General features: G+C 42.6%; 1 protein-coding gene across 2 annotated transcripts in view; it reads right to left on the bottom strand.

Moving 5' to 3' along the window:
• Positions 1 to 11,344, bottom strand: part of LOC139462355 (uncharacterized) — a 57,900-nt gene extending 46,556 nt beyond the window's left edge. The window contains exon 1 of one of the 2 annotated variants that reach the window (XM_071244012.1): positions 11,209 to 11,344. In XM_071244012.1, coding sequence (XP_071100113.1) covers positions 11,209 to 11,324 — 116 coding nt within the window. In that variant the 5' untranslated portion in view covers positions 11,325 to 11,344. Of the gene's footprint in view, positions 1 to 5,510; positions 5,653 to 11,208 lie in introns of those variants that run through there. The other variant, XM_071244013.1, reaches the window with a different exon arrangement.
• Positions 11,345 to 15,037: the final 3,693 nt, after the last annotated feature.

Here is a 15,037-nt window from a genome sequence, read left to right as displayed (position 1 = left end):
CAATCAATTCAGGTATAAGAAGGTGTCTGCCATTTGATGGTTTGGAGTTACAAGAAGACACACGCAAACATTACCACGGTCTGTTAGGAACGAAATGCTACATGACCTAGAACCTGGGGGATATATCCTGGAGTACTAGTTTGAGTACCTTTACGGTTGCTGAAAACAGATTACCCCCATCTTCCTGTATGTTTATTTACCCAAAACAGTAAGTGGACGACATGAGAGACACTTACAAACATTCTCACAAAGCTAGCAGAAACACGTAGGTTTTATAGCATTGTTGTGCCGGTATGTACCTTTTCCGAGACACTTAGTGCCCTGCTTTCGTTGTTACGCTAAGCAAGGGCTCTTTTGCGCATGTCTGTCATATGTTATTCCCTTACTGCCGTGGTATACAAGAGTGGGGGAACTGAATGCACAGGCTCTAACATAGACTTGCACAAGTCTATAAGTCAATAATCATTAGTTTAATCATAATTTCTAGATTATATAAATAATAAGAACAAGTTGTCCCTATAAGAGACTCAGACTTTTACCGCCCACTTATCTAGACTTGCCTGTTATATGGATAAAAGTACTAGAACACATTCAAGCACCTTTCTTTCAGTACAGCCTTGGAGCAAGGCTAACATCACTCACAATCCTGGCTGTGTACGTAGCCAAATGACAACTTATCGTATCATCTAGGGATGGAACGTCAACAGAGACGTACTCTCGTGTAATTGGAATAGATTCCCCTCACCAATGAAAGCCATCTTGCACAGACAACAGAGGGAGTTCCTAGTATTACAGCTTTAACACTGACAAGGCAGTTGTAACTTCTGTATTTTAACAGAGACATAATAGAGTTTAGAATATTAACGCAGACTTACAATAGTTAATACTATAATATCTTAGCACAGATTTGCGACAGCCGTAACACTCTTACTCCAGCAAGGGGCATGGGTGGCCCAGTCGTATGTGGCGTCGTCATACGCTGCGCATAGTTGCGTCCCCTGGCCAGAAACCCGCGGTGGCGAGTTCTGTGCTTCAAGGTTTGTCAGCACCATACCCGCGGTCGAGGGTTTCACCGAAGTGGTGAACGTCTGAGACCTGCATCATGTCGGGCTTTCCTCCCACATTAAGCTGACACGCCGCGATATAACTGGAATACTGTTCAAACTGATATTAAACCCAACTCACTCACTAATTCATTCTCCTATTTTAACAAAGACATGCGACAGTCGCGGCTGTCCTACACCGAAATTCGGAACTCTTCTACTACCGAGATGGATAACTTGAGGATAACAGTCCATTGTCTCAACATTAACATCAATTTGTTGGGCAGACGGGTAGCCTCGTGGTTAAAGCGTTCGGTCGTCACGCCGAAGACCCGGGTTCGATTCCCCACATGGGTACAGTTAGTGAAGCCATTTGTTGGTGTCCCCCGCCGTGATATTGCTGGAATATTGCTAAAAGCGGCGTAAAACCATACTCACTCACTCACTCACTCAATTTGTGTATAATTGTAGCGGGATCCTAAATGAATATCTAGGAACGCGTGACATGTAATATAATAATTCAACCTGTGCCTTTTGGCGAGATGATGGCTGGTGAAACAGAACGGTATATGTACACACTATAGAGTTTGGAATTGGCCTATTGTATCTAGAACATACTGAGGATTTAATGTTCATGTGCCTAGTGTGGTTCCCTCTTCTAATACTACTACAGTTCACACAAAACATGCCTACACTGTGTAAACACCATGTGCCTACTATGCATCTATCCACTGATGCTACTATAGTTTACACATAACATGCCTACACTGTGTAAACACCATGTGCCTACTACGGCTCTATCCACTGATACTACTACAGTTCACACAAAACATGCCTACACTGTGTAAACACCATGTGCCTACTACGGCTCTATCCATTGATACTACTATAGTTCACACATAACATGCCTACACTGTGTAAACACCATGTGCCTACTATGCCTCTATCCACTGATACTACTATAGTTCACACATAACATGCCTACACTGTGTAAACACCATGTGCCTACTATGGCGCTATCCACTGACACAACTATAGTTCACACATAACATGTCTACCCTGTGTAAACACCATGTGCCTACTATGGCTCTATCCACTGATACTACTATAGTTCACACAGACCATACCTACACAGTGTAAACACCATGTGCCTACTATGCCTCTATCCACTGATACTACTACAGTTCACACAGACCATACCTACACTGTGTAAACACCATGTGCCTACTACGCCTCTATAAACTTATACTACTACAGTTCACAAATAACATGTCCACACTGTGTAAACACCATGTGCCTACTATGCCTCTATCCACTGATACTACTATAGTTCACACATAACATGTCTACACTGTGTAGACACCATGTGCCTACTATGGCTCTATCCACTGATACTACTACAGTTCACACATAACATGTCTACACTGTGTAAACACCATGTGCCTACTATGCCTCTATCCACTGATAATACTACAGTTCACACATAACATGTCTACACTGCGTAAACACCATGTGCCTACTATGGCTCTGTCCCATGTTACCAAATGGTTCCAACAAAACATGCCTACACTGTGTAAACACCATGTGCCTACTATGGCCCTATCCACTGATACTACTTTAGTTCACAAACACCCTTCGTACATCGTAGAAAGCATAGCCTTCTCTTTTATCTCTAAAACTATTTCGTTTTCAAAAGTTGAGGCACATTATTGATTACAACTCTTTTTCATGCCATCTTTTTTTGGTATTTTCTCTAAGTACGGATTATTCTAACCCAAACTCCGTTAATACAATTATCGACATTCCGGGAGGCAGCTGTCTTGAAAAGTACACTTCTCTAGAAAGAGCATCCTCGCTTTGAAAGGGATCGTGGAAGCACTTATAATTAGACAGCATGAGTGATTTGAAGTTTAACGATGTTCAGTGATATATATATAATGACGGGTACTATGATGTGGAGGCCATTTCAAAAAGTGATATAGGATAACTTTTAAAAATGTCCAAATGTTTGGTCGTGTATTTTGTTCAATTACTAAGAAAACATCCGAGAAATCCCAAGAAATTTGGAGTTTGGAATTTGCTTAAGAGATCCAGAGGATGTGCGTAAGGTATCCGGAAGTTATCCGGATGCAAATGTTCTGTACGTTGTGTTTTTAGTTAATAATGTTTATCTGGGGATATCAGAAGGCTGTGGCAATTTTCTCATTTTTCAATGCCCCCAGAAAGGTTGAGATGTTTGTTTCTGGTATGGTGCTAATCATTGTCCTAACGTTTCATACTTTTAGTTTGTTCTGAGAAAAACAATCTAGTCCTATCGAACATTTGAATGAGACCAGCGACACGGCCTGGAGTTCACAGGCATCGGGTCATAATGGTAACGAATATGGGATTCGAACTCACAATCAGCTGATCGTGCACAATATAAACAATATATCCTGATGAACTATACATGCCGATGAATAATTTGTCCTGATGAACAATATATCCTAATGAACAACATATCCTGATAAACAATATACCCTGATGAACATTACATATCGATAAACAATATCCTGATAAACAATATATCCTTATAAATAATATATCCTGAAGAACAATGTATCCTGGTAAACAATATGTCCTGATAAACAAGATATCATGATGAACAATATATCTTGAAGAACAAAATATCCTGGTAAACAGTTGGTCCCGATAAACAATATATCCTAATGAACAATATATCCTTGTGAACAACAAATCCCGATAAACAATATACAAAGACTATTTTCAAAACAATTCTCCATATCATGATAAACAAACTATCATACAGATAAGCAATACATTACGATGTACAATATTTAAATTCACGATATATAATATATAAATTCACGATATATAATATATAAATGGCAAGAAAAATAATACATATCCCGATAATCAATATATACTGATGAACAATGTATCACAATACGAAGTATATCAAACAAGACATATGCAAAATGTATGAAAGTATACAAAATATCAAGATACGAAATATATCAAAGGAAACAAGCTATGAAGATATATGGAATCGGTATAGGATTGGTATGTTTTGAACTCTACTCGTGAGGTCATGACCCGATACTGTCAGTCATAACACTTCCATGGATGTAACAGGCGAGAGTCGTTGTATAAGGATTCCCAAACAGCAATCGTCGAGAAACCATGACTGAACCTCAATAAAGAGCTTTAGTAATTGCATTAGCGGAGGATAATTGAATTAATAACACCTCAACAGCTGATCATCGGGATGTAGATGTGCTGGCAGCTGCTGCAGTAGCTTGGAAACACGAGCGCAAATGGTTACAATGGATACTATAGAACTTCACGCGGAACCGTCAGCCAGTTACAACTAAAATGGTTACAACCGTAATATTCATGATTTATTCATGAAACGTCATATCTTGAGTTCATCTTATCGCTGACCCAACGTCCTCCATCAATAATCTCATTCGGGGCCCCAATGCAGGGAAGCGTCGCCCTAAACGAGAAATGCACCACCCTACCCTACATCATGGTAGAGAAGCAGTGATATCTGGAACTAGATGGAGCAAAATACACTGTGCAATATATTCACACGTCCGCGGTTGTGAAAATTCAATCAGTTCTTGGTAAACTTATCCTCATCTATATTTCATGGCAAATCCACGAAACCACAGTTACTATAGAAACCGATTGACACCACATGCCGATGAGGCGCTATGCTTAAGGATGCTCATATCAATTACAAAGAAAATACAGAAACCAAACCCTGAGTCATAGATGCTGTTTTCTGCTTGGCTAGGTACTGAATCATTTCCGGGTTCTTCTCATAGCCGTGAAGCGATTACATGAACACGCGCTGCATCATTAACGAATCTTCAGTAATCCTTGGAGAATTGCTGACAGATTCGGTACACAAGGGGCGTAACTCGTAGTCTAACAAATACTCACTGTGCCAAATCGGTGCCAATCTATATTAGATTTGCTATCATTACAATGAGCGAGGGTGTGCAGAGAAAGCATGACAAAGCTGAGCAGTACCAGACTTAACCCACAGTTCCTATCCACAGGGGAGCGAAGTGGAGACACAGACCTACATATACATGTTCAACAATAAGTCGCAAAGCATTTGCTAATTACCGGGATGTCAAAGTTCAACGGAGATCAAGAAATGGATGACATTGGAATCGGTACTAACACCTCCTCAGCTTCCAGAAGAACCACGTTGGTCCCGCTGGTGCAATAAAAGTCAAGCATCAATGAAATGAATATCAAACCTCATGTCGTATGTGCCGGCCCAGATCAATACTCTTAGCATCCACACACGCACCGCTTCCCATTCAGTGGAAAGAATGTGTTCTCTCTCACACACCAGCCTCAGCGCGAGACCTGCCTAGACTGTATGCTAATACTAGATAATTCGGTCTACAGCAGAAGCCGTTTACAGTACGAGGGAAGCGAACTCACCTCTTTCTTGGGACATATGTGTGGGTGCCCCACATTCAGATGGTTCTTCAGTCAACGTGTGCTACATATGTTTTCCGTCACATCACCCCCGAGTCGACCGACACCACCGCTACTCCGTCGCGATATCACTTGTAGGTCATGTTTATGGAAAGGCATTATGGGACGGTGTGGGAGAGCGGCTGGTTCATCGATCGTAAATTATCAGTGCTAGTAATAACAATAGGCGTTGACAGAGAACAGGTGCTCCTTGACGGTCTGTGCCGAGAACAGTTAGCCAGCAAAGCAAATGAAATTCTTCAATTAAAACTCAGGAGACTAATTAATAAATTAATATTTATGTACGTTTTTAATGTCCCCCCTGTGTATCGCTATGCTGACAGGACTAGTGATTCACTGAGATCATTGCTGACTAAGATGTATGGTTAAAACACATTTTTATTTCAAAAGAAATCTTGATCGGTAAACAATTCAAACTTGTTTATGTAAATATATCTCCATGTAATAACTAAACAACAGCTGGGTATTTACACTGTACAAGAAAGTGCTAAACATAAATATATGAAAGTCAGTGATGTCAATGGTGTCTGTGAAATAAAAAAATGCAGTTTTCCATTGCTATATGCACAAAACTAAAGCTACTCAAATATTTTGCTTTTGATAATTAAGTCATTAAGTGATTGACGAATATCCATGTTTGTAGAACTGCTGACTAAACTATTGCCATGTAATATTGTTTTTAAATTATACCCATGTGTGTAAAAATACATAGTGTTTCTGATATTGTATTTTTGACAGATAACGATAAAGTGAATTGCATCTTCAAAGTTATATCCACAGTCTGGTATGTCTGATACATGTCGTCTAAAATTATCAGCAAATGAAACGTCGAAATTAAAACTCATTAATTAATGAATAAATATTTAAGTACGTTTTTAATGTCCCTACTGTGTATCGCTATGCTGACAGTACTATTGACTCACCGAGATCATTGCTGACTAAGATTATCTTGTGATGTAGGTATGATGACACAATCGTTGACACACGTATGAATAACCCCTAGACGCACGCACATATGCATAAATTAAACCATTACTCTTCTGTGTGTTTTTCTTTTTCTTCTTTTTTTTCTTTTTTCTTTCTTTTTTTTTTCTTTTTTTTTCTTTTTTTTTTTTTTTTTTTTTGGGGGGGGGGGGGGGGGGGGGGCTGAATTAATTCTAATATTATATTTTATCTGAGGCATTGTACGACCATGTTGACATAATTCACAAACGTCTTACATAAACAACCGAAGGTGTTGGGTTTATTTAATTAAGAGCAGTATTACATTTGGCCGTAGTGTTGACATAATTTGCACAGTATTACATGTAACTGTGACGTTGTGATAACCCCCCACAGAAGTCCACAATGTCAAGAAGACCAGCATGTTATCCCAGTGTATAACATTTAACCGCAGTAATCATATATCGCAGGCTGAATGGAAATGCGGCGTTGTCACCGTGAACGGCAGTCTTAATACTATGTCACTGTGGTTTTGTCACAATTAACCGCAATCTTAACGTAACTGATGTTATCAACATTCACTGCAGTCTTTGTGTAGTCCACCGTAATCTAAATGTGCCTGTGGTGTTATCACAGTCCTCCACAGTCGTAATGTGCCTGTGGTGTTATCATAGTCCTCCACAGTCGTAATGTGCCTGTGGTTTTATCACAGTCCTCCACAGTCGTAATGTGCCTGTGTTGTTATCACAGTCCTCCACAGTCGTAATGTGCCTGTGGTGTTATCACAGTCCTCCAAAATCGTTATGTGCCTGTGGTGTTATCACAGTCCTCCAAAACCGTTATGTGCCTGTGGTGTTATCACAGTCCTCCACAGTCGTAATGTGCCTGTGGTGTTATCACAGTCCTCCAAAATCGTTATGTGCCTGTTGTGTTATCACAGTCCTCCACAATAGTAACGTGCCTGTGGTGTTATCACAGTCCTCCAAAATCGTTATGTGCCTGTGGTGTTATCACAGTCCACCACAGTAGTAATGTGCCTGTGGTGTTATCACAGTCCTCCAAAATCGTTATATGCCTGTGGTGTTATCACAGTCCTCCACAGTCGTTATGTGCCTGTGGTGTTATCACAGTCCTCCACAGTAGTAATGTGCCTGTGGTGTTATCACAGTCCACGACAGTAGTAAGGTGCCTGTGGTGTTATCACAGTCCTCCAAAATCGTTATGTGCCTGTGGTGTTATCACAGTCCTCCACAGTAGTAATGTGCCTGTGGTGTTATCACAGTCCTCCAAAATCGTTATGTGCCTGTGGTGTTATCACAGTCTACCACAGTAGTAATGTGCCTTGGTGTTATCAAAGTCCACCACTGTCGTAATGTACCTGTGTAGTTATCACAGTCCTCCACAGTCGTAATGTGCATGTGGTGTTATCTCATTCCACCGCAGGCTTAATGTTACTGTTCTATAACGATAAGCCTCTAGCTACAGAATTACACGTATCTTTGGTGTTATTACAATTGAGCACAGTCTTAATGCAACGCTGATGATGCGATAAGTCACAACAGCACTCGACGTATCTTTGGTGTCATTACAATTAAGCACAGTCAAAATATAACGTCACCACAGTATTCCATTTAACTATGGTGTTGTCACAATTAAGCACAGTCGTAATGTAACGGTGATGATGTGATAAGTCACCACAGTATTATACGTATCTTTGGTGGTATCACAATTAAGCACCGTCTTAATGTAACTTTGATGTTGCGATAAATCACCACAGTATTCCATTTAACTATGGTGTTGTCACAATTAAGCACAGTCTTAATGTAACTTTGATGTTGCGATAAGTCACTACAATATCATATTTCAGTATGGTGTTGTGATTATTCATACAAACATCTTATTTTATCACGATGTGTCACATTCCATATTCTACGAGTCCTACATGTACGGTCTACCGCAACGTTTTGTCTCAGTTCACCGCAATATAGATTTGACCATGACGGTTTCACGTACAATACATGGCATTATATTTCATTTTGAACAAATGGGTAACATAAGTATTACGGGCACAAAAGTGAGTTAATTAAATTTGACAAAGAAACGAACTTGTTTTAAAACTTTAATCAAAACCGAGCCGCAAACATGGATTCAGTCCATCTATGCCAAAACGCTTTTGTCTCGAAAACCATTTTTATCCTGCATATTTCCAGATACACTGTACTTGAAACACAGTTTTGCATTTTACAACACAGATTGTTAACTGTTCAGTAAAGATATTCTACGAAACAGTTAACAGAAGGGTGCGTGGCCTTGAGTAACTGAAAATCTAATTAACATGTATGACTTCTGGTAAATTGGATTTTAACTTAATAATTGTAATACAGCTAACATCATTATAGGGTATAGGCCCTTCAACACTACACATGTACCGTAAATTATCGACTTTTACAGTTTCTCAAGCTGCTGGTTTCTAAAAGAAAAGTCCCTTTATTCAAAATCCATTGTCTTCAGTTAATTTTGTTTCAGTAAATCGATAAAGCCTTTCTCTGTCATTTTTATTCCTTAATGTCGATACACAGCGGGCTATTTTTCACATAATCAATTGTTGAGTACTATTGTAATATTGAATTCACTGACGCTGTAATAATTGTGTGAATGTCATGAATAGTTTAGTATTTGAGAAACCTTTGCAGATATTTGATATTCGTTTTTATGTACTGCAAATATTTGCCAAGGTATTTATAATGTCTCGTGCTGGTTATGCTCAGGACGTTAGCAGGAAGTGTGTTGCTGAGTGATACCCATGTTCCAAGATCATGTGTCTTTTTAGGTAAGGAGGGTATCGAAGGTATGAACCAATCACGTGTGTTGACAGTGAAATGCGAGGAAGGATATGACATAGCATTACTTGTGGGATCACCTAAAATAACATACTTCATCCCAACATGACATAATAAACACTACACCACGTGATATACTAAACCTCCCTACACCACCTGACACATTAAACCGTCCTACACCACCTGGCTCACTGAAACCTCCCTACACAACCTGACACACTAAACCTCCCTACACCACCTGACACATTAAACCGTCCTACACCACCTGGCTCACTGAAACCTCCCTACACCACTTCACACACAACCTCTCTACACCACATTACATACAACCTCCCTACACAAAATTACACACAACCTCTCTACACCACCTCACACACAACCTCCCTACACAAATTCACACACAACCTTCCCACACCACTTCACACACAACCTCTCTACACCACACTACATACAACCTCCCTACACCACCTGAAACACAACCTCCCCACACAACCTCCCTACACCACCTGAAACACAACCTCCCTAAACATCCTGACACACAACCTACGTACACCACCTGACACACAACCTACGTACACCACCTGACACACAATCTACTCACGGTCACCTGACACACAATCTACTCACGGTCACCTGACACACAATCTACTCACGGTCACCTGACACACGATCTACTCACGGTCACCTGACACACAATCTACTCACGGTCACCTGACACACAATCTACTCACGGTCACCTGACACACAATCTACTCAGGAACACCACACACACAATCTACTCACGGCCACCTGACATATAGTCTACTCACGACCACCTGACACACAACCTACTCAGGAACATCTGACACACAATCTACTCAGGGCCAACTGACATATAATCTATTCAGGGTCACCTGACACACAACCTACTCAGGAACACCTGACATATAATCTATTCATGGACACTTGACACACAATATACTCAGGAATACCTGACACACAACCTACTGAGGGCAACCTGACACACAATCTACTCAGGAACACCTGGCACACAACCTACTCAGGGTCACCTGACACACAATCTACTCAGGAACACCTGACACACAACCTACTCAGGAACACCTGACATATAATCTATTCATGGACACCTGACACACAATCTGATCAGGAACACCTGACACACAACCTACTCAGGAACACCTGACACTCAATCTACTAACGACCGCCTGACATACAATCTACTCACGACCACCTGGTACACAATATACTCACGGTCACCTGACATACAATCTACTCACGGCCACTTGACACACAATCTACTCAGGAACACCTGACACACAATCTACTCAGGAACACTTGACACACAATCTACTGACGGCCACCTGACATATAATCTACTCAGGAACACCTGACATATAATCTATTCATGGCCACCTGACACACAATCTACTCAGGAACACCTGACACACCATCTACTCAGGAACACCTGACACACAACCTACTGAGGACCGCCTGACACACAATCTACTCAGGAACACTTGACACACAATCTACTCACGGCCACCTGACACACAATCTACTCAGGACCACCTGACACACAACCTTCTGAGGACCGCCTGACATATGATCTATTTATGGCCACCTGACACACAATTTACTCAGGAACAGCTGACACACAATCTACTCAGGGCCACCTGACATATAATGTACTCACGACCACCTGACACACACCCTTCTCAGGAACACCTGACACACAATCTACTGAGGACCGCCTGACACACTCCCTATTCATGTATCTGACCCCACTCTCACCCCTCCGCTCAGACCCCCGACACAACACACACTTCCCAAGTGTCGGCGCCTCTGGTAGCACCTCCTACCTTGTGTTGCCTGCGTCTCGGGATCCTCCTGTTGAAGTTCTGTATATCCCATTGTCAAATCTCGACCACTGTACAACACAGCCTCTCATAAAATGTATCTCAACAACGCTCATCATACCCAACCCATTCACATACACTCACCCTTCTCCTCCACACCCTCGACTACACCCACTCCCCTTTCGCCGATGTTGCCTCACTCAACATCAACATCACCGCCACCATCAACGACGTGCACACAGCGCTGTGTTACTGGTGCGTTTCATTATCGGGCAAGCCGGGGTCTATTTACCTCTCTCTCAGAGGTCCTCTGTGCCTTTCCCGGACTATGAGTAATCTCCACATCGCTTACTAATACCTTAAGAATCCTGTGCAGTATCTCACGCAGAAGAGGTGGTGAGTTTTCATGAGTGAAATTAGCGCTGAACCGCTGCCTTCGAATCCTGTTTTCTCTGAACGTTCAAAAAAAACCTGACAAGTTAAACGGAGGCGTATATTTATTTTCACAGACTTGCTATACAAGATGCGCGTTAAAAGATAAAACGAACATTTTCAACAAAATCAATTTATGAATCATGAACTGTATGACCCAGAGACATATACTGGGCAGCTGTCTAGTAATGGCTGTGTGGTAGAACTTCCTGGCGCTCGCGAAAGAGTAACCAGTCAAATTAATGTTTATTGCAATCCTAGTAAAATGTAAATCCTTTGCGAAAACCTAATACGGAAAAGGGACAATAAATGTTTATAGATGGTTGGACTCGCAGCTAGTGGACCTGAGATCAATCATTTTTAATCATCGTTTTTACAATTCTTTACTATTCTTTACTATTCTTTACTACCATTACGGCATTCTCGGTGGATATGACTGCCACACCATATTGAACATGTTCAAAAACTATATTAAAACGAATTATGAATCATGCTGAAAAATATAAACAGTAACTGTTATTTACGCGTCCTTTTGAGCTAGCTCACTGCGGGCCTATAATTCAAAATTCAATATCTGATCATTGGAGATGTTGTCGTTCATTCCTGTACTTCAACTGTGTCCCGCTGGAAGCAATACCCTCCAGTAGACATGCGCATCATTCCCCTTTGATATTTCTCACGCAATAATTCTTTTATCCCCTGATGTGCTCTTAAGACAATTCTCGCCCCGTTATATTTAACGTTGTCTCCAAGCATATTTCGTCGATAATACAAGCGTTGATACGTTGAACCCTAAACGGCCAATGATAATCAGTTAAATCTTGTCGTATTTCACCAAACTATCTTGGAATCCTATTCCGGACGAGCGTTCTCTTCCTAGCGTCGATCCTAGACCGGTTGCTAAGCAACGAAGGAAATTACGCGAGGCTAACCCATGTTTGTGCGTAACTGATTAAGCATTTGTGTCGGTTGTTAGATATTGCCAGATTAATGAGATGAGGGGAGCGAGTGCCCTATGTGTGCCGCAATACCGAGGCTTTCCGAGATGTTCTGCCGACTGGTTCTCTCTGTCGCACTTAGTCCCAGTCGCGTTGTTCCTTGGCATTTTGGAAAAAATATGTTCTTATATCATGCAAGTGCAGCATGTCAGCATTGGTGCATAGTGGACTACAAATCAATGCCTTCTCAGACTAACGTATGTGTTTCATGGAGACTCTCTCAAGCTCTCCCTCTCATTGCCACCTCTCCACATATAAAGCACAGGACACCCTCCGACGCCACCTTCCATCTCACCCCAACCTCTCCACATATATAGACAAGGACACCATCGCACGCAACCTTCCATCTCACCCCAACCTCTTCACATATATAATCAAAGACACCATCCCACGCAACCTTCCATCTCACCCCAGCCTCTTCACATATATAGACCAGGACACCCACCCACGCAACCTTCCATCTCACCCCAACCTCTCCACATATAAAGCCCAGGACAACCTCCTACGCAACCTTCCATCTCACCCTAGCCTCTTCACATACATAGACCAGGACACCATCCCACGCAACCTTCCATCTCACCCTACACCTCCACATACATAGCCCAGGACACCATCCCACGCCACCTTCCATCTCACCCCAGCCTCTTCACATATATAGACCAGGACACCCTCCCACGCCACCTTCCATCTCACCCCAGCCTCTTCACATATATAGACCAGGACACCCTCCCACGCCACCGTCCATCTCACCCCAACCTCTTCACATACATAACCAAGGACACCCTCCCACGCCACCGTCCATCTCACCCCAACCTCTTCACATATATAGACCAGGACACCCTCCCACGCCACCGTCCATCTCACCCCAACCTCTTCACATACATAACCAAGGACACCCTCCCACGCCACCGTCCATCTCACCCCAACCTCTTCACATATATAGACCAGGACACCCTCCCACGCCACCGTCCACCTCACCCAAGCCTCTTCACATATATAGACCAGGACACCCTCCCACGCCACCGTCCACCTCACCCCATCCTCTTCACATATATAGACCAGGACACCCTCCCACGCCACCGTCCACCTCACCCAAGCCTCTTCACATATATAGACCAGGACACCCTCCCACGCCACCGTCCACCTCACCCAAGCCTCTTCACATATATAGACCAGGACACCCTCCCACGCCACCGTCCATCTCACCCCAACCTCTTCACATACATAACCAAGGACACCCTCCCACGCCACCGTCCATCTCACCCCAACCTCTTCACATATATAGACCAGGACACCCTCCCACGCCACCGTCCACCTCACCCAAGCCTCTTCACATATATAGACCAGAACACCCTCCCACGCCACCGTCCACCTCACCCCAGCCTCTTCACATATATAGACCAGGACACCCTCCCACGCCACCGTCCACCTCACCCAAGCCTCTTCACATATATAGACCAGAACACCCTCCCACGCCACCTTCCATCTCACCCCAGCCTCTTCACATATATAGACCAGAACACCCTCCCACGCCACCGTCCACCTCACCCAAGCCTCTTCACATATATAGACCAGGACACCATCCCACGCAACCTTCCATCTCACCCCAAGCTCTTCACATATATAGACCAGGACACCCTCCCACGCCACCGTCCATCTCACCCCAACCTCTTCACATATATAGACCAGGACACCCTCCCACGCCACCGACCACCTCACTCAAGCCTCTTCACATATATAGACCAGGACACCATCCCACGCCATATTCCATCTCACCCCAACCTCTTCACATATATAGACCAGGACACCATCCCACGCCATATTCCATCTCACCCCAACCTCTCCACATATGGGTACACGTGGGTATTGGGTCATTCTTGATTTTGACACTTCAGTGAAAGGTCAGCCACGCATCACCACGTCTCCAAATATATAACTCAAGACGCCAAACACCATTCATTCTCCCTCTCACCACAACGCAGAGTCTTTCGTGCCGAAGTTAGATCGCAAATCGTTTACTGTGGTATTTTAGCTTGTGAACGTGGCACACAAAGATGGGTGTGAAAAACAACGCATACTAGAACAAAACGCATCAACTAAAGAATCCAGCCGTGTCTTATCATGGATAATCCATCAACTCACTTTTGAGAGAGAACAGAAAACATACAATTTAATCATCCCTGTATCCAAACATAGATTACGGCAACTGATTTGAGTTAAAGATGGGAGTAATGTACAAGCAGATGAAGAAACTGAAAGCAATTTCTATTTTCCAGAACAGGTCTGTCGTCACATTGCAATAATGACATTGAAAGGGGTATACGAAGACGTGTGAACATCAAGATCACTCTTCCATAAAATGTCACTTAAAGATCCCGATCGAACACAAGCTATTCGCCACG

This window comes from Haliotis cracherodii, unplaced genomic scaffold, assembly GCF_022045235.1.
Source record: "Haliotis cracherodii isolate W230 unplaced genomic scaffold, xgHalCrac1.p SCAF_15, whole genome shotgun sequence".
Classification (NCBI taxonomy): domain Eukaryota; kingdom Metazoa; phylum Mollusca; class Gastropoda; order Lepetellida; family Haliotidae; genus Haliotis; species Haliotis cracherodii.
The sequence above is the reverse complement of the archived record's forward strand: the minus strand, read 5'-3'. Positions and strand labels throughout refer to the sequence as shown.